Consider the following 25,106-nt stretch of genomic DNA (forward strand, 5'->3'; position numbering starts at 1 on the left):
TATGCATAACATGAAATTCACCATTTTAGCCATGTTTATAAGCATACAGTTGAGTGATATCAAGTACATTCATACTGTTTTTCAACCATCACCACTATCCATCTCCAGAACTCTTTTCATCTTGCAAAAGTAAAATTCTGTATCTACTAAACACTTAACCCCCATCCTTCCAGCCCATGGAAATCACCGTTACACTTTCTGTCTTTATTAATCTAACTCATATTAGTGGAATCATACAGTGCTTTTTTCTGTGATTGGCTTATTTCACTTAGCATAATGTCCTCAAAGTTCATCCATGTTGTGGCATGTGTCAGAATTTTCTTCCTTCCTAAGACCATCTAATATTCCATTGCATGGACAGATATTTGGTTTATTCATTCATCTGTCAATGAACACTTGCTTCCACCTTAGAGCAATAGTAAATAATACTGCTGTGAACATGGGTGTACAGATATCTCTCTAAGACCCCATTTCCAATTGTGATACCAACCCCATTTTGTTCAATGCTGCCTAGGGCTAGTTGGATGTCTTTAGATCATGGGACACACCAACTCCAAAGTCCAGCTGTATCCAGCTGAGAAAGGGCCAGGAGTTGGGGCTATTATAAGAGGCAGGAGGAAGATGAGTCAAGCATGGACTGAATTCAGGATTCTGATGGCCTATTTGACATCTTGGAAGACCCCTTTAGGTTACAAGCAAAAAAAAAAATCAAACTCAAAATTAAGATTAAAAATGAAATGCAATTAGAAAACAAACTTATGGTTATCAACAGGGAAAGGGGAGGGTAGAGGGATAAATTAGGAGTTTGGGGTTGGCAGAAACTAACTACTATACATAAAATAGATAAACAATAAGGTCCTGCTGTATAGCACAGGGAACTATATTCAATACCTTGCAATAGCCTATAATGAAAGAGAATATGAAAAGGAATATATATATGTGTGTGTGTGTATATATATATATATATATCTGAATCACTACACTGTACATCAGAAATTAACACAACATTGTAAACCAACTATACTTCAAGTTATAAAATTTATATGGAACCATCGAAGACCTAGAATTGCCAAAGCATTACTGAAGAGAAAGAGAGAGGCTGGAGGAATAACTCTCCCAGACTTCAGACAATACTACAGAGCTACAGTCATCAAGACAGCATGGTATTGGTACAAAAATGGACATATAGACCAATGGAACAGAATAGAGAGCCCAAAAATGAACCCACAAACGTTTGGTCAACTAAACTTTGACAAAGGAGGCAAGAATATACGATGGAATAAAGACAGTCTCTTCAGCAAATGGTGGTGGGAAATTTGGACAGCAGCATGTAAATCAGTTAAGCTTGAACACTCCCTTACACCATACACAAAAATAAACTCAAAATGGATCAAAGACTTAAACCTAAGACAAGATACAACAAACCTCCTAGAAGAAAATATAGGCAAAACGTTATCTCACAAGAATAAACAAATGGGACCTAATTAAACTTACAAGCTTCTGCACAGCAAAGGAAACCATAAGTAAAACAAAACGGCAACCTACGGAATGCGAGAAAATTTTTGCAAATAATGAAACCGACAAAGGCTTGATCTCCAGAATATGTAAGCAGCTCATACGACTTAATAAGAAAAAAACAAACAACACAATCCAAAATGGGCAGAAGACCTAAACAAGCAATTCTCCAAAGAAGACATACAAATGATCAATAGGCACATGAAAAAATGCTCAGTATCATAAATTATTAGAGAAATGCAAATCAAAACTACAGTGAGGTATCACCTCACACCAGTCAGAATGGCCATCATTCAAAAATCCACAAATGACAAATGTCGGAGAGGCTGTGAAGAAAAGGGAACCCTTCTTCACTGCTGGCGGGAATGCAGGTTGGTGTAGCCATTGCGGAAAACAGTATGGAGGTTCCTCAAAAGAATAGAAATAGACTTCCCGTATGACCCAGGAATCCCGCCGCTGGGCTTATATCCAGAAGGAACCCTACTTCAAAAAGACACCTGCACCCCAGTGTTCATAGCAGCACTATTTACAATAGTCAAGACATGGAAACAGCCTAAATGTCCATCACCAGATGACTGGATAAAGAAGAAGCGGTATATTTATACAATGGAATACTATTCAGCCATAAAAACCGACAACATAATGCCATTTGCAGCAACATGGATGCTCCTGGAGAATGTCATTCTCAGTGAAGTAAGCCAGAAAGAGAAAGAAAAATACCATATGAGATAGCTCATATGTGGAATCTAAAAAAAAACATAAATACAAGACAGAAACAAACTCATAGACATAGAATACAAACTTGTGGTTGCCAAGGGGGCGGGGGGTGAGGGGTGGGAAGGGACAGACTGGGATTTCAAAGTGTAGAATGGATAAACAAGATTATACTGTATTAGCACAGGGAAATATATACAAGATCTCATGGTAGCTCACAGAGAAAAAAATGTGACAATGAATTATATATATGTTCATGTATAACTGAAAAATTGTGCTGTACATTGAAATTTGACACAACATTGTAAAATGATTATAAATCGATAAAAAATGTTAAAAAAATTAAAAATGGAATGTATTGACCCATGAACTGAATACCCAGAGTAACATGACACAGAGAAACCCAGATATTGCAACAAGGGCGTCAGGATCCAGTGTCTTTCCCCATCCTATGAAGCTTCTTGCCTCTATATGGGTTTTATTCACGATATGACCCTCCTAGGTGCCTCTGGGCAGGTCCAGATCTACCTCCCACCAGTCTCAGATTCATCAGGAAGAGTCTCCCCTCAAGAGGACCAGCACAAATCTTGAGACTTAGTCTGACTGGACTGACTTGAGTCCTGCGCTAATCTCAGAAACAAAAATTGCTCATGGAGATGATAAAACACAGTAATGGCTCCAGGAAAAGGTCACGGCCAACTGAAGCAGCCAGAGTGAGGAGCAACAGGTCTCCCCACCCCAAAGGCTGGAGGCACGACTGGCCAGAGGAAGGGGAAGAGGGTGATGGGCACACATCACTGCAGGTGTCTCTGCCCCGCTGCCTTAGGGTGTCACGCTAGCACTTGCTGCCCTTTTGACCCCCCGGGAAGGAGACCCCAGGGAAAGTCCTGAGAAGCAGATCTGAATACTCACTCATTTTTTATTCATTCTTTGGTAAACATTTATTGAGTGACTGCTATGTACCAGAAATGGTGCCAGCTGCTGAGGATAAGGTCACAAGCAGAATTAGCTGGGGCCCACTGAGAGTTTAGTGGGGAACAACAGGCATTAACCTAATCATCACACAGATACAACTAAAACTGTAACTGAATAGACATTTTTCCAAAAAAGATACACAAATGACCAACAGGTATATGTAAAGGTGCCTGGCATCACTGATCAATGGGAACATGCAAATCAAAACCACAATGAGATATGACTGTTGGAATGGCTATCATCAAAAAGACAAGGGAGAGGGGTGGGGGGTGTAGCTCAGTGGTAGAGCGAGTGCTTGGCATGCACGAGGTCCTGGGTTCAATCCACAGTGCCTCCATCAAGGAGGGAAAATGAAATAAATCGTTTTAAAAAAGACAAGAGATAACAAGTGTTTGCAAGGATGTGGCGAAAAGGGTACCCTGGTGCACTGTTGGTAGGAATGTAAATTGATGCAGCCACTATGGAAAACAGTACAGAGATTCTTCAGGAAAATAAAAATAGAACTACCATATAATCCTGCAACCCCACTTCTTCATATATACCCAAGGGAAACAAAAACAGGATCTTGCAGAGACACCTGCACTCCCACATTTACTGCAGCATTATTCACAATAACCAAGATGTGAAAACAACCCGAATGCCCATCAGTGAATACGTGGATAAAGAAAGTACCATTCAGCCACACGAAAGAACATACTTCTACTAAAACATAATCGCAAAAAATACTGCACGGGACACACTTATACTCAAAAATTATTTATTGTTTAGCGGAAATTCAAATTAACTGGGGGTCCTATGTTTTTACTTGCCAAGTCCGGCAACACCTCTTCCATGGAAACTGTGCTAGTATTGCGCTTTTAAACACAGATACAGCTGATGCTCCAGGAACAGAACCGTATCCACCTCAGCAGAGTGCCTGAATGATGTCTGCATGAAACACAGCCATTAGGGAGATGCTGGCACCATTGTCAAAGCAGGGAATCATAAGGTAAGAGACAGAATTCAGTTTGATGCACACTGAGGAACCCAAAGAGCCCGCTGGGTAGGGATGTCCAGCAAACAGCCGGATGAATGTTTCTGGAATCAGAAAGGGGATGGAATGTGGGTCCCTCTTCTTTGGACAAACAGACGCCCCAGGGCAGCCTTCACCTCCTTGTTCCGAAGGCTGTAGATGAGGGGGTTGAGCATGGGGGTCACCAGGGTGTAGGACAGGGACACCACCTGCTTGCTCTCCGGCGAGTAGCTGGCCTTGGGTCGCAGGCGGATGACCCCTGTTGTGCCATAAAACAGAACCACCACAATCAGGTGGCAGGCACACGTGGACAGGGCCTTGTGGCGCCCCCTGGCGGACGGCATCCGTAGCACAGTGGCCAAGATCCCGACGTAGGACGCGGCTATCAGACGCAAGGGAACCATGATGACCAGCACTGCGGCCGCCAACACGTTGGCTTCGAAGAGCCTGGTGTCCGCACACACCAGGCTCAGCAGAGGAGCGATGTCACAGAAGAAGCGGCGGATGCCACGTGGCCCGCAGAAAGGGAAGCGGAAGAGCCAGGCGGTGAAGACCAGCGACACGGGGACTCCGGGCGGCCAGCACGCGGCGGCCAGCAGGTGGCAGAGCCGGGGGCTCATGATGGCGCCGTAGCGCAGGGGCCTGCAGATGGCCACGGAGCGGTCCCAGGCCATGGCGGTCAGGAGGAAGCCCTCGGACGCGCCGCACGACAGCACCAGGAGCAGCTGCAGGGCGCAGCCGGCGGGGGACACGCCCAGCCCGGGCCGCAGCAGGGTCACCAGCAGCCGGGGCACACCGTCCAGCGAGAAGCAGAGCTCCAGCAGGGCCAGCTGGCGCAGGAAGAAGCACATGGGCGCGCGCAGGCCCGGGTCCCGCGCGGGCAGCAGCGCGATGAGCGCGTGGCCCGGCAGCGCGAGCAGGACCGCGGGCAGGAGGAGCGCGAGGCCCAGCAGCGCGAAGTCGCCGGCCGGGCTCCGGTTGGCCGTGGGCGGGGCCGCGGGGGAGCCCGGGGGAGCCCAGGCCGCCGGCATGGGCCGGGGGTGGCCGGGGGTGTGGGGGGGCCGAGCCCGGGGGCGGCGGAGCCAGGGGAGGGCAAGCGGTCAGGAGAAGCGGTCAGTGGAGACGTGCGCCTGCCCGGCCTCTGTGCCCCGCAGGGCGCGCGACCCGGGGAGGCGAGGGAGCTTCACAAAAGGCAGATCGGACCGTGCCCCGCGCGGGGCCCCCTCGCACGCGCAGTGGACGCGGAATGAGACCCACCGGCCTTACCGAGCCCCCGGCCCCGCCCACCTCTCTCACTCCGCATCACTGAAATCCTAGTTCTCATCGTCAAGAGAAATTTGAGAACTACAACTATAAAAACTGCTTTTTATTTAAGAAGAAATGCACACGGGGACCTCCTTCGGTTTGAGCTATACTGAAGGCTGAGAAACACTGTTCTAGAACACTGCCGAAAAGTAACAAAACGCCGACATGGGGTGGGGGGATAGCTCATAAGGTGCATCCGTTTGTATAAACTGTCTACCGAATCCCTGTCTGGGGCAGTTAACTTTCATGTAACTCCTCGGGGAAAAGAGGTTCCTCTTCCTGCTGCAACCGGACTTTTGATTGTGTTTTTAATACAAAAATTTCTGACTGTTTTACACTTTTTTTTAGAATCTTCTTCCTATTACAGTGCTGCGCCATTGTGCCGATCAGCCTACCCACCTCTGCTCTCTGCCCAACACCCATCGCAACCACCACACGCAGCACAGTCCACGTCCCTTCCTGTGAAAAGCACACGGGACTTATTTCGTACCAGGCGTGGGTTTAAGCACGTTATCAATGAGAGGAATCCTCGTGACCGTCCCACAAACGAGGTACTGCCATGCCCCGCTTGCAGTGCAGAGACGCCGACAGTGAAGTAACTTCCAGCTCTGCACAACTCAGCACGCCAGCTTAATGACGAACCAGGATGCCCATGCTCTTGGTGCCTGGATTCAGGGCTTTCCTGATCATCCTCAGTTTAGCGTTTGGCCAGGAGAGGCTGTTGGTGATTTGAGAGGTTTTGCTAGGGCTCTGGAGAGGATTTCCTGGACCCCGGCTCCTCAGACGGCGCTCAGGGGTGGGGAGCGTCCCGTCACTGGGGGTGCTTGGAAATGCGGAGCCTCAGCCCCACCCAGACCTACTGAATCGGAATCTGCCTCTTGGCGGTTTGGGTGATCTGAGAGCACACTAAGGCCTGAAACGTGCTCTAACCACTTTTCTTCTCATTGGTCGCCCTTGTGGGTCACTGGCTTTAATGAGAACAGTGTCTACACTCTGCCTGGGGGCGGGGGCGGGTCTCCCCTGCAAGCAACAGCTACTGGCCATAATGTATTGATCTCATCTTTCTTACAGAGTGACAGAGAGAGAGAGAAACAGAAAAAGAAAGGGAGACAGAAACAGAGTGACAGACAGAGAAACAGATATTATTAAAAATCTTGGTGAACCTTGAAGAATGTTTCAGGGGTTTTATGTCACAGACAAATCTGACCACTGGTCTCTTAGAACAATAAGAATATTTCAAATCTGATAAAGAGCTCTCCAATTGTTCGGCTGGGCCCACAAGGTAAGAAAGGCTCACAAAACCTCTTGGTGATGTTCTCTGAGGGCAGGGACCTTCTCCGCCTGGGTCCCTGCTGAATCCCTGGTGCTCAGCACACAGAGGTGAATTCCCTATCTGAGGACACCCTCTCTGGAGTAATTCCTCCCACACTATGATTTCCAGACACTGGCTGTTAACGTCCTCTAAAGCCCTCCCACTCCCACTGTGGCCATGGGTGGGATGACCAAGAACATGATGCAGAATGACAACCACCTCTGTTAACCCAGCGCCTCCTTCCATGCAGCCCAGACGCACCTAGAATGCTCCCCTCCATGCAGGAAAGCAACAGTCTGCCTCGAAGTTATTCTCCTAAACAGAAGTTTAACAGAAACAGCCTGAATGGTGGAATGCTTGCAAGGAGAGGACAGAATTAGAGCTTAGCGTTCCCACCAAATATGAGGGTAAGAACAGTCCAGGGGGAGAGCTCAGACAACCTTGAGCAAGTGGATTAACTTTGATGAGGCCTCCATTCCCTCACCTGAAAAGGCGATGTGACAATACCGATGGTTCTGGGCTGGTGGGAGGAGAAGGCCAGGCAAATGGTAGTTGCCCCCAAACATTTCAGGGAGCTGGCTTTAAAGTCAACCAGATGGAACCTTAAACCCAAGTTGTCTGCCCCCATAAGACTGTCATGAGAATTCACTGAAATCATGTAGAAGCCTTGGGGCAAAATAAAGCACTCACTAGCAACGCCCATCAACACATCACCACCGCCGTCGTCCCTGCTCCAGCCCCCACCACGCTCACCACCATTACCACCTCGCTATCATCACCACCAGTGTTACCACCATCATTATCATCACCAAACAATGCTAACACTACCATACACCGTTACAACTTATCATTAATGTCAGGAGAGGGGCTGGGGCTGTCCCAGCATCCCTGGCAGGCAGAGCCCAGCCCTCTCTCCCCCTCACAGCCTGGACCCCTTCCTCTTTGCAGAACTCACCTTCTCCTTTCTGCTCTATCTAGAGCCAAGGACAAATCTCTGACTGCCCAGCACCCCCTACCCTGATCCAAAAGCTGCCAGGGCTGACTGGGATCACAGGAGCCAGAGATTTCAATCTTTGGCTCTGGCCACAGAATGAGAGCTCTGAGGACTCGACCCCCAGAGAATTCATCACCAGCTCTGTGCTTGTGTGCCCCGGGTGAAGGCAGGGGGAGGTGGGAACTGTGGAGTCTGCTTCCCTGGAGGCTGTGGTCCCCTCCGTATCACCTCCTCCTGGGCTTCTCCATTGCATGGCCCTTCTGACCTCTGCCTCCAGGATGTCCCAGTGGAGCTGGATTCTGCCTGATCCCATCCCTCACACAAGAAACCCACATTCTTCACCCTGGCGTTCGAGCCCCTTCAAATTCTCCCCAGCCCAATTCTCCCACCCTCATGGGTCACCATGTCCTGACCTCTCTTCCCCACACCTCCATGACCCCTGGTTCTGCTAGGGAAGCTGAAATAATCTCTTGTGATTAAGATGTGTGCTCTTCCCTCTTTGGCTGCCACACTCCAATATTAAAAGTACAAACAGCCATTTAGAGGGCCTTATTACAGAAAATGAAAATACTAGCTACTGATGATGGTGGTTGGGTGGGTGGTGGCTCTGCGATCAAACTTCCCTGCTTTCCTGCTTCAGTGAAGGGTTTGACCACTAGGACCCACAGTTTTCTCTTCTATAAATGGAGCGTAGAAGTAGTGCCTACCTCCTAATGGTGTGGGGGTGTGTGTGTGTGTGTGTGTGTGTGTGTGTGTGTGTTGATCCACATAAACCCTGCTTCTAAGGGATTACACAATGCCTGGTTCTGGAAGTGCTCTCCGGTACGGCTGTCACTGCGTGCCTAGCCGCAGCCTAACCACCTCCCCAGGGCCTGCACCCGTTCACACTGCACTGTGAGCACTCTTACACGTGTCTGCAGAATGAGTGAGTGAGTGAGCAGATGACTGCTGTCATTTGTTGAATGCCAACTTTGTGCGAGATGCCTGCTGATGTGTTTTGCCAACTGTGAATCAGTTTACAAAGTCACAAATGGCATTAAAAATGGAATAGGGCAAAGAACATCAGCATCTCAGGACAAAAGGATCAGTGAAGTTTTATCTGTACGTGTGTCCTTACCTACACCGACATTGGTATTTCTTTCTCTCCGCTTATATCTGTGTCCATCTCTACATCTGCACTGATGTCAGGTCCATGTTGAAATCTGTGTTGATGGATCTGCATGTCCTTCTTCCACGTCTGCTAGTTTCAGATTCCACATTTCAGTGAGATCATGCAGTCCTGTCTTTCTCTGCAGGGCTTAGCATAAAGCCCTCCAGGCCCATCCGTGCTGTCAAAAATGGCTCTGGAGCCCGACTGCCTCCGTGTGACGATCACGTGTCACTCCCTCGCTGGTGGGCTGCCTCACCTGCCGTGCCTTCATTTTCTCAGGGGTTATACGTGTGAAATGAGGACCCCGGTACTTATCTATCTCATAAGGTTATCCCGCAGTTTGAATTACAACACATAAAGCCCTTATTATGTGTAACCTATTATATCTGGGGAACAATGAATGCTTGACATTGGATTGGGGGCAAAAAAAAAACCCCAAAAAACATATGGAAGTCCATTCCTGACATATACCTTATTTATTCCAACCTGACAATGATTCTGTTGGGTGGATCTTTTGTCCTCTGTCAAGGGTTGGTCGACTGTGGCCCTGTGTCCAGTGTCTGTGGTCCTCAAGCAAAAATAAAAATTTTCAAATTCCAGCGTTCGTAGGTAAAGAGCTTTTGGAGAACACCATCACACTCATCCATGGATTGTCTGTGGCCCTCAGGCCGCAGTGGCGGAGCTGAGCGGTCGCGACAGAGAGCGTGTAGCAGGCAAAGCGGAAAATGTTCACCCTCCGGCCCTTTACAGAAAATGCTGGCGGGCCCCTGACCTATGCACAGAGGTCTGTAAAGACAGCGCACCCAAAGATGCACAGAGATTCAGGGGGACAGCGCGGCGCGCGCAAGACCAGAGCCACGCGTCAGAGCCAGGAGGGAGCTTCCAGCTCCGCGCCTGCAGCCCGGCGGGCTCAGCGCAGCTCCGAGCGCAACCCCCGCAGCCGGGCGAGGGCGTAGCGGGCTGCCGCGCGGACCTCGCGGTTTCGAAGGCTGTAGATGAGTGGGTTCAGGACAGGCGTGACGACCAGATAGAAGGCAGCCACCAGCTTGTGGCGCCTGGCGGGGAGGGCGCTGGAGCCCCGCGGGCGCAGGTACATGGCGGTCACCGTGCCGTAGAAGAGCCCCACCACGGCCAGGTGGGAGCCGCAGGTGGACAGCGCCTTGAGGCGGCTCTCGGCGGACGGCAGCTTGCCCACGGCCGCCAGAATCAAGGCGTAGGAGGCGAGGATGAAGGTCAAAGGCACCAAGAGGATGGGCGTGCCCAGGCTGTAGACCAGCAGCTGGTTGGCGGAGGTGTCCGCACACGCGGTCCTCGGCACAGCGGGCAGCTCGCAGAAGAAGCGGTCGACGGCCGGCCGCCCGGGGCAGAAGCGCAGGCGCAGCGCGGCCGCGGCGTTGGGCGCCGACAGCACGAAGCCCAGCGCCCAGGCGGCGGCGGCGGCCAGCGCGGCGCAGCGCGGGGGCGCCACGAGCGCCGCCTAGCGCAGGGGCTGGCGCACGGCCAGGCAGCGGTCCGGCGCCATGGCGGCCGGCAGCAGGGCCTCGCAGCTGCCCAGGGAGATGCCCACGTAGCGCTGCGCCCCGCAGCGCGCCGGGGAGAGGGTGGCTCGGCGGGCCGTCATGTGCGCCAGAGCCTGCGGGAGCGTGGTGCTCACGTACGCCGTGTCCAGCAGCGCCAGGTGGGCGAGCAGGCGGTACATGGGCCGGTGCAGCCGCCGGCCCAAGGCGATCAGCCCCACCAGAGCGCCACTGCCCAGCGCCGTGGCCAGACAGGCCACCAGGAGCGCCGCCCACAGGCAAGAGCCGCAGGGAGGGCGGGGCCCACAGCCCCCCGACTCATTCCAGGCAGCCGGGCGCATCCTGCGGGAGAAGCGCAGGTGTGAGGCCCCGCTGCAGCCCCGCGCGGGCTGGAGGTGTCGGCACTGGTCCTGTTCCCGTCTCTGTGCTTTGCCTCTCCCCCTCCCCGCCCGTCTCTTTCCTTCTGTCTCTGTCTCTGTTTCCCTCCCTCCCTCCCGCTCTCCCCGCTCTCCCCTCTCTACTGCTCCCTAACTTTCCATTCAGAGAAAACGATCATAAAACCCATCTCGCAGGGTCCGTAAGGCTGAACGAATGGCTTCGCCCAGCAAGTGCCTCACATGCACCATTACATTTGTAGTTCTTTCCTCTTTTTTCTCCATCTTCCCATACCGTTCACGTTTCTCTGCTTTTCCTGTCATTTTTAAATGTTCCCGATTCCCTCTCTCCTCTGCCTCTTATCTCATATTTCTCCGTCTCCACATCTCAGTTTCTGTTTCCTAGTAACACCAGCAGCTGCCGTTGCCTGAGCACCAAGTGTGTGTCGGACGTTCCACTCAGCACTTTGTGCGGATTAACTCATTCGTTGCCAGGAAAGGGGGTATTGTTATTCCAACTTTGCACACAAGGCAGTACATTCCGAGACAAGTCTTTTGTTCATGTCAATCTGAAGAAAAAACAAATCGAGAAACAAACCAAGCCATGCCTGGCTGCTAAGCCCATGCCTTTAACCATTACACTCAACTTTATTCTTGTCTCCGCTCTCTCTGCCTTTTCAGCCCTTATTCCTTCCATTCCTTCTCTTGTCTTATTGCATTGGCTAAGAACTCAAGTACAGCGTGGAACACTGGCAGTGAGAGCAGCCGTTCTTGCCTTCCCCTGACCTTCATGGGGATTCAGCCAGTGCTTTCTGTTGTTTGATGTTTGCTGACTTTATTATTGCCTTTATTGGGTCAAGGAAAGTTGTCTCTTTCCCTAAATTACTAAGATATTTATTTGGACTGTGAGTAAACGCTGTGTTATATCTAATGATTTTCTGCCATTGATTATTTTTAATTACCATACATTCTTCAACCTGTTAATGTGAGTTGCACTGACATACATTACAAAATTATGTTTATCTATTTTTTTAGTGGAGGTACTGGAGATTGAACCCAGGACCTTGTGCTCTACCCCTGAGTTACTATCCTCCCCCCATCTAATCTTTTTTGAGCACCAACTATGTCCTAGGCAATATTTCAAGAGCTTGTCCATGAATGAGCACATTCCATCCTCACAAATACCCTATGAGGTAAGTTTTCTTATTGTTTTTTATGTTATTATTAATTATTTTCTTGTTATTGTCACCTTTTATATGAGAACACTGAGGTACAGAGAGGTCAACTAATTTGCCCAAGTCAATGTAAGTATTTAAGCATTCAAGTTGGGGTTCAAACCTTACCCTCAATGACATTCCAGTTATACTGAATACCTTATCTTTGCATTCCTGGAATAAACTTTGTTTCATGTTGTAGAAATATTTTTATAGAATGCTGGATTTGTTTCATTAAGAGTTCATTTAGAAGTTTTGTTTAATATTCACTATAATTTTTTCTTATACTATTTTCAACCTGTTATCACTTTTGTTGTTGTTGTTGTTTAGGGGGTGGGGGAGGTAATTAGGTTTACTTATTTATTAATTCAAATGGAGGCACTGGGGATCGAACCCAGGACCTTCTGCATGCTAAGTATGTACTCTACCACTGAGCTGTACCCTCCCCCATCAACCTGACATCATGTCAGAGTTGTCCATGCCTGAAGCAAGCTAGATAGCTTTCTCCCTTTTTCTATTTTCTGTAACATTTTGTATAAGAATTGGATAATTAATTACTTGGAAGATTTGGTAAAATCTCATTCTGTTCTCTCTTCATTTCTCTCTCTCTCTCTCCCTCTCTGTCTCTGTCTGTCTCTCCTATTTTATTTCCATTATTCTCCCTTATCCATTTCCCCTCCATTTCTGTCTTTCTGTCTTCATCTCTCTTCCTTCCAGGCTTCTGCCACTCCCTCTCTCTCACCACGCGGCAGGGATGTGTATGTATGTGGGGGTCACAAGAGCCCATTCCCCCAGTGGATCATGACCCATGACCATGACCCATGACATTAGCCCAGGGGTAGTGTATACAACACCCAGTCCCACTCTGCTACCTCCTCCTGTTTCTCTCCTCTCCACCTCTCTCTGCATTTCTTTCTCCAGCCTCCTCTCATCTTCCTGTTTCTGAAGTCTCCTTCCACTGTCCTCTCTTCTACTCCATGCACTGAGCACAATTAACCCTGAGGTCCACGGCTGTGCTTCAGGAGTCTGCCGACGCCCAACACAAGTCACGAGGTGCCTCTGTCCATTTGCTGGGAGGAGGGGGACTTTCTCCAGGAGCTCCCTGACCCGCACAAGGGTGAGAGCCCCCACCCAGCGCTTCCCCCTTCTCCTCCTCCCCGACTCCACTTCTCCTTCCCATCTCTCGAGTTGACTTTTCCTTCCCCCGCCCACACTTCCTCTTGCTCTCTCACGATCCATTCATTTTCTCTCTCTCCCTCCCCCCTTTCTCCCTCCTTTCCACTCTGCTTCCATGCCCCACGTTTTCCTTGCATGTCTGTATATCCCTGGGTTTTACTTTCTCTGCTTCCCCCATGTCTCTTACTATAGATCCTATCACTGGGTGATTCTTTTTCCTCTCTCACGCCCTCTTCCCTTCCTTCCTTCTTTAATTTCTGTCCATGTCTCTTCCTTCCCTTGCCTTCTTTCTGTCTGGCTTTGTTTATCTCTACGTCTTTCTCCTTCTTTTCCTTCTGCTCACCCTTATCCTCACGCACTTATCATCTCTCTTCCCCCCTCCCTCCTTCCCTTCCTACACTCATATTCCCCACAGTTCTCGGTTTCCTCCTCCCCCGTAGATTTCTCCATCTCCCCTCTGCCTCATCATTCTCTCCCCTCATCTTCCTGCTTTGTCCTCGCCCTTCATCTCTCATCATCCTTCCCAACTTTTTCTCTGGCTCCTCCCTCCTCCCTCACCTTCCTTCTCTCCCTCCTTCTCCCTTCTCAGTACCAACAGGTGACATCAGTCCACTGCAGGGACCAGCGGACTCCCAGGACTCTGGTCTCTGCTCCTCCTGTTATGGTCAAGCACAGGGCAGGCAGTGAACAGATGAGAAACCTGGCCTGTTCCTCTCCCAGGAAGTCTGAAGGCAGCACCCATCTTTTAAGAGTCATGAGGCTCATGTTGGTCTTGTTCCCAGCTGACCATATCCCCAGGGCTGACCCCAGGGCCTGGCATTGAGGAAATGCCCAAATAAATTTGTTGAAACAGTGGAGGATAGTGGCTGAAAGCGGGGGTCTCTGCAATCGATTGGTTCCAGAAAGATTCTGCCTCTGTCGCAGAATAAGGATGTAGACTCTCCGTGCTTCGGTTTCCCCATTTATAAGATGCAGACACTTACTATAGCTAACTCACAAGTTTTTTTAAGAATATGTGAGTTAAGCAAGCAGTACAACAGCACTGTAGTCCTAGACCTGATTATTGTTTCAGCAATGGATAATAATCCAGTTCCTAGTTAGGGATAGTCTTTTGGACAGCCTGGAGTGTGGAAGGTGACATTTCTGTTAGGTGAGGAAGAACGGGGCATTTCGAGTCTATACAGAAGCATGTCTAGGTCTGCTAACAGTAATGGAGAAGCCAGCTGAAGGTCTTTGCTAAAGCTCTTTGGAAAGAGAATAATTATATAGGGTGTGTGCATGCATGCATGTGTGCTTTTCTCTTTAGTCAACAAATACATTTTGTGTACACTTCATAGGCTGGACGTGGTGTTAGGTGCTGGAGGTAGAATGATGACCAAAACTGACAAATTTCCTTTCTTGTTAGAGTTATTTCATTTATCTTCAACACAGCCTAGATTTCCAGATCTACCTTTATGTTAAAATCCCTAATAATAAATTGTTTCTTCAACTTACTACAGTATCAAATTTACTGTCATTTTAAACTAATGTTGGAGAATGCAGTCTCAAAAATCTGACAGTTTTCAAACTGTGGATACCAGATCTTTCACTTTAAAATGTTCGATACGTGATTACCAGGGAGGAAGAGGGTATAAATTAGGAGTCTGGGATTAATAGATACATATTACTATATATAAAACAGATAAACAACAAGGACCAACTGTATAGCACAGGGAACTATATTCAATTTCTTGTAATGAACTGTAATGGAAAAGAATCTGAAATATATATATTATATATATATTATATATATATATATTATATATATATATATATATATATGAGTGTATGTGTATAACTGAATCACTTTGCTGTACACCTGAAACTAACATTGTAAACTGACTACACTTCAATAAAAAATAAGAACTTTAGGGGGAGGGTATAGCTCAAGTGGTAGAGCACATGCACAAGGTCCTGGGTTCAATCCCGAGGACCTCCTATAACTAAATAAATAAACCTAATTACCTCACCCACCAAAAAAGGCCAAACAACCCCAGTTAATTGGACTTTACGAATATACATACGTATATGCATGACTGGGACATTGTGCTGTACACCAGGAACTGACACATTGTAACTGACTGTACTTCAATTTAAAAAATAAGAAAAATAAGAACTTTTTAAAAACAATAAAAAATGCCCATTAGTTACTTAGTCTCGCATTAAATTGTATGTATGTATGGTCAGTAAAGTCCATGAGATGCTGGGTTTCATGCTTATGATTTCTTTTAGTACTGTGTTTCTTAAAAGCTGATAAAGTCCCTGAAAATCAGAAATTCTATTAGATTTTTTAAAATGAAATCCTGCTTAAGTATTTTGATTTATAAGTTAAAAAAATGTATCTGAAAAATGCTCACACACATAGAGACCCAAGAAAGCTACCTGTCACACAGGAAGCACCTTGCACGTGTCGCTGCCGTAGTTGTGGTGGTTATGGTTCTACTATTACAATCTAGGGCCACTATTGACGTTGCTCTTTTGTCTTCATACACCAAGCTCCAGCCCTGTAGGACACTTGTCCTCAGTTCCTTTTGTATCAGGGCTTTTCTTGAGAGACCAGAAAAGACACAGACCTTCCCCCAGAAAATACCCCAAGCACAACGTTTTGCACACAAATTCAGAGGTGCTTCAGCCCTGCATCAGGTATAAGGCCCTTTGAGGAGAACAGTCTGTTCAAGGCCTTGTGAAACCCTGTGATGGGGGAAATACTGAAATAACTTAAATATATTCAGATTTGGGAAGGAAATGGCCACGTTTTTAAAAAAAATACACAGCAGAATTTCTCTTCAAAGACTCGAAGAAATTTTCTCAGATTGCCTGGGACTACAACACTCCATATTGCTGAAGAGCTTCCATCTCAGAATAAAGGAAGGTGTTGCAGAAAGCCCCCAGGTACCCGGCTGTCCCTTCATCCATGGCTCACCTCACTGAGAGGGCCTCACCTCTGGCCTTTTCTGCTACAGTGGCCACCGCTCTGTCTCCCTGTCTCCAGATCCAATACTCATGATTTTCCCGAGCATCTTGAAAATCTTCGGTGAGTCTCTTTGGTCTCCATGATAAAGTGGAAATTGTTTAACCTCCTTACGAGTCCCTCCCTACCTTGGACTATCTTTCTGGCACCCCTAGCACCTCCTACTCATACTTCAGCCTCTAGAGAGCTTTCTGCTTTGCTGTTCACCCCCTCAAGTATTTATTTGCTGAACAAACATTAGGAGCTGTGCTGGCCACTGGGATTTACTGGAGAAACTGGTAAATGATGTCCCTCCTCTCAAGGGATGTACACTGCAGCTCAGGAGACAGGTAACCAATAAGGAAACGAACAATTAGTCTTACGTTTTCAGAGAGAGACTGCAGGCTATGAAGGAAATACTAGAGTATAATGTGATAGAATGTGATCAGCGAGTGGGTTATTTTAAAGAAGGGGGCCAGACAGTGTAATGCTAAGTCAAGTCCTGAAGATGAGGAGAATCCCATAGTGGGAAGATTTGGGTCAAGTGCAAAGGTCCTGAGGCAGGAATAAGCTTGGTTGGTATAACGGACAGAATGCCAGGGGCTGGAGTGTTATAAGTAAAAGGAAGGGTGATGTGAATGAAGATGGAGAGGTTGTCATGCCCAGACCATGTAGGAAATAGAAGACCATGGTGAATGGCAGTCAGAGGGCACAACATCAGTTTACAAAACCTGAGGCAATTGGAGAAAAGTTGCGGATTCTAGTCTCAGAGTGGATACAGGTCTTGTGCATGTGCTGTGTACACAGCTGTGCTTACACTTGGGTGCATGTTATAAACCTGAAATTAAGAATCCCTGTTCCCCAAACAGTCTCACATTTTGGAAAGAAACTTGATTTTCTGGACTTACCGTGTTTTAAGGCTTTAGGAGGAAAAAAAAGAAGTTTCTTCAGTAGGCAGTTGCATACGAGATTCTGGGGCTCCGGAGAGGGATGATGGCTGGAGATTGACATTTGAGATGATCAAACACCCTCACATTTAAAGACCAACTGAAGTCATGGGTGCAGGTGAGACCAAGTAGGAGAGGTCCATGCAGAAATAATGTCTTTTGAAGAATGAAAGTCTCCAAAGAGGGAAAAGCTATCTCCCCAAAAATCGCCCTCCTACACACTCTCACACACAAATAATTTCGCACACTGGAATCTCTGGAGCATAAAACACCATGCTGCCTACATGTGGGTCTCCCCAAAATTCCACAGCCTGGCACAGACTCACCCCCACCCAGAAATTTCCTACTTCCTCCTTCACGAGGAAGCTTCAAAACTCCAGCTCTCCATAGCAGGGCACTCAGATGGTTCCCCAAGACCAAGGATGGGCAGTACGTTGGGTTCCTGACGCCTGGGCTCAGAGGCTCAGAAGGTGGCAAGATGTCCAACCTGGCCTCATGAATTAAGAATTATAGTGTTCTAATTGGTTCCTTGGAGAGCCTTGTCACAAGGGACTGGAAGAAGCAACAGTCAGACTCCTTGCTCTGATGACGCCTCAGGTCAGGACTCTGGGAACCACCCTGGACTCCCATCAGGAACCCTAATTGGCCATCACTAATGATGCTTTGGTGGGGAGACCTTAGCACAAGAGCACAGCCCCACTTGAGCTCTCCAGGGAACCCTGCCTCCCCTCGCTGGTTGTGAGAACTGAAGGCAGGCTGGAGGGAAAATGGTGCTTATTATTTCTTTGTCTTTTGTAACTCCCTGCCCCCTCCTGGCCCTCCCGTCTTTTTGTTTGCTCAGTTCTCTAAATATCTCTCAATCCATCTCTTCGCTCTCTCCCTGCCCTCTTATCCGTTTCAATCCCTCTCTGTCTCTGTATCTCTGCCTTTTTCACTCAGTCTATCTCTGTTGTAGTCTTTGCAAACATCTCTACTGGTCTCCCCACCACCTCATTTCTGTTCTTCGTTCTGTTTCAGTTCTCACTGTCTCTCTGACACATTCAGCCAATATCTGCATCTCTCTAGGCGTCTTCCACTCCCTGTCTGACTTTCTCTCTCTCGCCTGTCCATTTCTCTCCTAGAATCTTCCTCCCTTCTGAATGAACCGTTCTTCCTCCCTTTGACAGTCTCTCCCATCATATTTTCTCTCTTTCTCCCCTATTGTCCTCTTTCTATTTTTTTTATTATCCCTCCTTCAAAATAGTACGATTTTTTTTTCAGGATTCCCAAAGCCAATTTTTAAAACACATTTTATATATAAGAACTGTTCTAAAATTGGGGAAACTAGCATATGAATGTTGTAACAGTCAGCAAGGTACCCGCAGACACACCACAAACATACCATAAGGCATTATGAATTTAGTTATCGTAGACGCGTTCTCTCACCTCTATTGCCTCAGGAACCAGCCTGGGTCCTATTACATGGCATATGCTAAGTGGCTCTTAAGCGGTGAAATAAACACATAAGCAGACTTCCTGTGTGGCTCAAGGCATCCCAGGCTACCAGTTGCGGCCTTTTCTTCTTCTTTATAGAACAATGGGTCTTGACCTCACTTTATCACATAAACATGCTTTGAGGTCACCTTGGCACAAGTCGGTTAGCATCGCGTGCTTCCCTTACCTGCCAATGAATACGTAATCGAAATGTCATTTCAGCACCATGGACAGATCTTAGTCAGCGGTGGCGCAGGGCAGACTAACTGAAGGGCTTAACCCGCGAAATATTTGCCTGCTTTATGGGTGCAAAGTACTAATCTTTGCCATAGAGGCAGTTCGTAATTCACAGATAAGGAAACAATACAGTAAAGTAACTCGGAGAGCTTGGTACACAGCAGTAGTTAAACGTGCAAGTTTCGATTATGAGTTTCACAATCCCTTACACAATGGAAAAAGATGACACCTGTCATAGGGGAAGGTCTCAGGTCAGCCAGGCCAGGATAGAAGGAAACCATACCCAGCTGATGACTTAACATCTGGCCTTTTCCTTGAATGAGGCACGGGGGCATCACATCAGATGAACTGGTTTCCTTCTGGCCTGTACTAGCGGTGGGTCTTTGGGGTAGCCATGTCACTGTGCGTGTTTCAAATGTCCACTTTTACCAAGTGGGTCCACACTACAGAGTACTGGAGAGGGTAGGGAGGGTGCTGGGAAAAAAACAGTCACTGGTTGCTGAGTATTGACACACATTCTTACTGGATATGCCAGGACTGCAACCTGACTTCTGTTTGCCTGGTCCATTTCTCAGGGTTGTGTTTGCAGTGAGAAATTTTGCAGCATGAAAAAAACATCTCCTACACAAAGAGCAAACTTGCTTTTGTTGGCTATGAGAGAGGTAGATCCTTTAAGCCCAGTGTTGCTCTCCTGTAGTGCAACCCACTGCACATGCAGTTCTCCACAATAAGCTCTTAGCAACCATCCCTGTAGGGCTTAGAGGGCCTGGGTAACTGATGCAAACAAACGTGAAGCAGTAGATTCTGCTTTAGCCATGAGTAATAAAGTTCTTTGTCTCTGACCGAGAAGCCTCATGTCTTTTTCCAGCATTCATTTAACAGACTAGTCTGTAAGCCGGTAAAAATCCCAGATCTCTCACAGTTCTTTTTTTTAATGGAAGTATAGTCAGTTTACAGTGTGTCAATTTCTGGTGGACAGCATAATGTTTCAGTCATACATATATTTGTTTTCATACTCTTTTTCATTATAGGTTACTGCAAGATATTGAAGATACTTCCCTTTTCTATACAGTAGAAACTTGTTGTTTATCTCTTTTATATATAGCAGTTCATATTTGCAAATCTTGAATTCCCTATTTATCCCTTCACACCCCTTTCCCCCTGGGAACCATAAGTTTGTTTACTATGTCCGTGAGTCTGTTACTGTTTTGTAGAAAAGTTCATTAGTGTCTTCTTTCTTTTTTTAAATTCTACATATGAATGATATCATATGGTAGTTTTCTGTCTCTTTTTGACTTACTTCACTTAGAAGGACAGTCTCATGTTGCTGCAAATGGCATTGTTTTTTATGGCTGAGTAGTATTCCATTGTATAAATATACCACAACTTCTTTATCCAGTCATCTGTTGATGGACATTTAGGCTGTTTCCATGTCTTGGCTGTTGTAAATAGTGATGCTATGAACATTGGGGTGCATGTGTCTTTTCAAATTAGAGTTCCCTCTGGATATATGCCCAGGAGTGGGATTGCTGGATCATATGGTAAGTCTATTTTTAGTTTTTTGAGGACTCTCCATACTGTTTGCCACAATGGCTGCACCAGACTACATTCCCACCAGCAGTGAAGGAGGGTTCCCTTTTCTCCACACCCTCTCCAGCAATGATCGTTTGTGGTCTTAACAGAGAGACACTGCCCAGACGGGAAAGTACAGGCTGGCAAGCGACACAAAGGCAGCAATAGCAGTGCCTCTGAAATACACACACCGATTTCAGCTTCCTAGAGTGCTTCCTCAGCAGAGGCAGCAGACGAGGCTAGAGTCAATTATTGCTGGAGGCTGGTCACTGGGTCCTGAAACCAGCTGTAAGAGTAGGTCTACATGTGAAGGGGACCATCTATTCATTCCTTTCTCCCTTCAGCCACTGAGAATTTCTGGGACAGTCCCCCTCTTGTCCACACCACATACACAACCACACACACACACTGAGCCTAGGCTCTTGTCTTTGTTATTGCCTAAATGGCTCTTGTTTCACTTCCTCAAGGGAACTAGTACAGGATTGCTTTTTAAAAATAAGTTTTTGTGTGTTTGAGTGTGTACGTGTGTGTATGTGTAACACTTTCTCCATCGGATTGATGCAAGGACACAGTTCACAGCCTACAGTAAGCAATCCATAATATTAATTTGTTTCTTCTCCCTCAACACCACATCTTAGAGGTCAGTCCTTCTCCCCAACAGTCTCCTGAAGGCCCCTTTCATGTCCTTGTTCTGCAGGCTGTATATGAGGGGGTTCATCATGGGGGTGAGGATGCTGTAGGAGATGGAGATGATCTTGTCTCGGTCATGGGTGGTCTTGTCCTGGGGCGTCATATACATGGAGATGGCTGTGCCATAGAACAGGGCCACCACTATGAGGTGTGATCCACAGGTGGAAAATGCCTTGCCACGGCCCTCTGTGGACTGTATCCGCAGCACAGCCACCAGGATCCGTCCATAGGAGGCCACGATGAAGGCAAAAGGAGCCAACAGGGCCAGGGCGCTGATTCCCACCATGATCAACTCATAGAAATGCAGGTCAGAACAGGCAAGCTTGAGCAGGGCCAGGAGCTCACATGAGAAGTGGTTGATGACTTGGCGACCACAGAACTCCAAGGGCATGGTCATTACGAGGACCACTGTCAGCAGGAAGGCTGCAGTCCATGAAGTCCCAGCCAACAGGCCACAGAGCCGGGGCCCCATGTGCACAGAGTAGCTCAGGGGGTCACCAATAGCCACACAGCGGTCATAGGCCATGGCGGCCAGCAGGAGGCACTCCACAACACCCAGGTACAGCTCCGCAGCCATCTGGGCCAAGCACTGTCCTAGCGAGATGGCGGGAATGGTCACCAAGCAGTTGATGAGGGTCTGGGGCACACTGGACGTGGTGTAACACATATCCAGGAAGGACAGGTTGCTGATGAAAAAGTACATGGGTGTGTGGAGCCGGGGGTCATAGCAGATCAGGAGCAGCACAAGGCTGTTCCCCAGAAGGGTGATGATGTAGGACATGAGGAGCAAACAGAAGAAGACGGTCTGAGCCCTGGGGTACTGGGACAGCCCCAGCAGAATGAAGTAGAGCTCCTCGGTGCTGTTCTGGATGTCCATGGTCCTCCTGAAACCCCATCTGGGTGGGGAAACATGGGTCATCTTGAGCAGCCTGTTCAGAAACTAGCAGCTGCATATAAATACGATTTGACTCTTTCAAGGCACCAACATTAATGGGTTCCTGGGCACTGCTGCACAGATCACAACTCCTTTACCTCTGCATTGCTGTGTCCTTTGCTGGGAATGTTGCTTAATGCATTCCACCACTCAGCAGGCTGCACTGACCCATCCAATCATATAATCATTCACGGATTCATGGATTGATGGATTGTTGGATGGACTGGGCCATCCATTCATTGATTCTTCCATGTCTTGGTTCATGGATTATTTCATTCATGCATTTATCACTGATTCATTCAATCATGAATTCATGTATGGGTGGGTTCACTGGCATTGTTTCCTTAATGGATTGATTCACTCCTTCAGCAAACATTTTTGAGCAGCTCAGTTCATATTCTCTCCGAGACAATGGAATTACAATGGTTGGCCAGGAAAACAGGCTGTACTCTCGAGGAGTTGACAAGCCTAAAGAAAAATTTGAAGAGTAGCACTAGTGTGTTAAGTCTGGCTCTCACTTGTGCTTTAATTGGCTCACTTATTAGCAGTGAGAGCATTCCAAATCATCTAGAGATTGTGATGCAGACCTGCCCTCTTCAGTGGAGGATTCCCTCCAGCTCACCCTCTCTGGGACACTGAAAACGTGTGCCAGCTACCATTTGTCATCCTGCTGACTCAGGATGCCTCACCCACTGAAATTCCTAGCTGGCTCCCACAGATATCTGAATTTATCAGTCATGATCTAAGAGTATTCTTTTCCTTCCTCTAAAGAGTGGGATATGAAGACAGCTCCATTCTTCCTTCATTTAATCCTTCAGATGACCAACTCAATTTTTAAGTCTTGATATTAATATGCATAAGGCTGAATTTTTTTCTGTCTACAGTTCTGTGAGTTTCAGCACATGTACAGATTTGCATAAACACCACTAGAAAGGAGAGAGTATTGTGTAATACCTCAGGTGTCACTTTTGTCCAGGTTTAAATCCTAGTCCCTTAGTAGCTGTTCGAACTTGGAAAACCCACTGGCAATCCTGAGTTCATCTGTAAAATGGGAATAAAGGATCTTCCTCCTGGGAACAGGGAGATGATTACATGCAACTATGTCTAAGAAGCAAGGAGCACAGACCTGGAACACTGTGAGTAAATTTATGTTATTAACTATCTTCAATGTTCAATTAACCATGTTCAAAATTTGCACATAGAAATTACTACAGAGATGAAAATAAGATAAAACCCACAAGTCCATTACCAGATGTAACCACTGCTAGTATTTTAGTATAACTCATTTGCAGTATTTTTCTGAGCACACACACAGTACAGACATGAACACAGGAACCCACACATCAGTCTGTTCTGTAACCTTTTTCTCTTATCACCAAAGCGCTGACATAGTCACACAAGTAAATCAGATTTATCTGTCTCTTCCAAGTAATGGCATATCCCAAAGCGCCGATATGTATGTCACGGTTCATGCAACTCATCTCTCATTTTCACCATTTAGATGATTTCCTTCTTTAAAAATGACAACAAACAGTCATTTCTTAAACATTATTTTACACACAGACATCTTTGCACACTTGTAAGATTGTTTGCTTTGTATAATTACCAAGAACTATAATCTCTTAGTATAGGATAAGGCTAGATATTTTAAGTAATATTAAGATACAAAGGAAATCTAAAGGAAAAACAGTAAGCCTTGCCATTCATTCACTCGTGAGTTCAACAAATGCTTGTTCCCCATTCCCTAGAGTCTGTTCCAGGTATAGGGACACAGTAATAAAGAAGGTATTGTGCCCGAAGCCAAAGTGATCCCACTGAGGGGTGGAGACAGGATATAAACAAGCATGCAAGTAAATCAGCAATCAAACCCTGCAGCCCTGCAGTGGAATTCCACGGGAATTCAGGATGGAAGGCGTACAGGACAGCACAGGTCTTTTTAGCCTTGATGAGGAATTTGAACATCTTATGGCAAAGGGTCCGCAAGGGGCTGGCTGAGCGTGGCACTTACATCACAGGAATAGTCCCCTTGCTCCAGAACTGGGGTCATCATCACCAAGACCCTCTGCTGCTCGTGGACTCAGCTCCTCATCCGGAAAATGGGAAGAATCGCCCCCACTCTGTGGAGAGGAGTGCTGGGGGACTGAATGAGGAGAGGGTAGGAGGGCAGAAGACTCTCTGGTCCATCCTAAATGCTGAATAAAAACAGGTCTCTTCTAATCTTGTCTTTACAAGTCTTGGGGCTCCCACTGCTCTTAGACCATCCGAAGACTTTGCTCTGGTCCCACTGAGCTCCCTTCCCTGACAGTCTATCGCTGCACATATCCTTTACCAAGGTCTGCAACACCTGGGAATTTTTCTGACTGCCGTGATCACCTGTGCAGAGTGAAAGATCAAACGGACTATTTTCAAACATATTTTTTAGACATAAGTACTAGGTTATATTCCAGAAGATGGGAAACTCTCCATATCTATAAATACAGGACTGGGTAAGGAAATTAGGATCCATCCACAACACATAATGCTACGCAGAAATGAGAAGGAAACATTTTACATTGATAAAGATTTCTCATATACTGTTAAATGAAGAGAATGGAAGAGTGAGTTTGGTGCGGGCAGTAGTCAGGGTGCTAAGTGAGGGGGAGAACACGGGTAGGCTACAGTTTTTCACATGACAGGGGAAACATGCACATCCCTTTATCTCCTCCTTTGCCCTGACACCCAAATTGAATGCTGTCATTTGAAGGGGATGAGAGGCGGTATGCCTGTACTAGGAGAAGGGGACACAGTGGGGACACTACGTACCTGTCTAGCACTTGCAGGAATTTGAGTTTCTGACATGAAACTCAAGCAAAAGAGACTCTGTCTTAATCTGAGGAGATAAAAATGCTTCCCAAGGAAGTGATGGAACAGGGTCGGGAGAAAACAAGTGACACTAGTAGCATGACCGGGGGGAGAGGGAAGAGAACACCAGGATGGATGGATGGATGATGGGTGATGGATGGATAA

The 25,106-nt window shown here is 47.2% G+C and overlaps 3 protein-coding genes and 1 non-coding gene across 4 annotated transcripts; 1 reads left to right on the forward strand and 3 right to left on the reverse strand.

Moving 5' to 3' along the window:
• The first annotated feature begins 3,469 nt into the window (after positions 1-3,469).
• TRNAA-GGC (transfer RNA alanine (anticodon GGC)) lies at positions 3,470-3,541 on the forward strand. The gene has a single exon. It is a non-coding gene; the product is annotated as a tRNA-Ala (tRNA).
• Positions 3,542-4,287: 746 nt separating this feature from the next.
• On the reverse strand, positions 4,288-5,247 carry LOC140698567 (olfactory receptor 10A2-like). The gene has a single exon (XM_072968866.1). The coding sequence runs from the start codon at positions 5,245-5,247 to the stop codon at positions 4,288-4,290; it is 960 nt and encodes a 319-aa protein (XP_072824967.1).
• A 4,640-nt stretch (positions 5,248-9,887) lies between these two features.
• On the reverse strand, positions 9,888-10,835 carry LOC116282291 (olfactory receptor 2A12-like). The gene is made up of 2 exons (XM_072968867.1): positions 10,497-10,835; positions 9,888-10,454 (listed from the first exon to the last, which is right to left on the reverse strand). The coding sequence occupies exons 1-2, from the start codon at positions 10,833-10,835 to the stop codon at positions 9,888-9,890; spliced, it is 906 nt and encodes a 301-aa protein (XP_072824968.1).
• Positions 10,836-21,110: 10,275 nt separating this feature from the next.
• Positions 21,111-22,043, reverse strand: LOC116282290 (olfactory receptor 13H1-like). The gene has a single exon (XM_031682151.2). The coding sequence runs from the start codon at positions 22,041-22,043 to the stop codon at positions 21,111-21,113; it is 933 nt and encodes a 310-aa protein (XP_031538011.2).
• Between the last annotated feature and the right edge of the window lie 3,063 nt (positions 22,044-25,106).

The sequence above is a fragment of the Vicugna pacos genome, chromosome 9 (genome assembly GCF_048564905.1).
Source record: "Vicugna pacos chromosome 9, VicPac4, whole genome shotgun sequence".
In the NCBI taxonomy this organism is placed as follows: Eukaryota; Metazoa; Chordata; class Mammalia; order Artiodactyla; family Camelidae; genus Vicugna; species Vicugna pacos.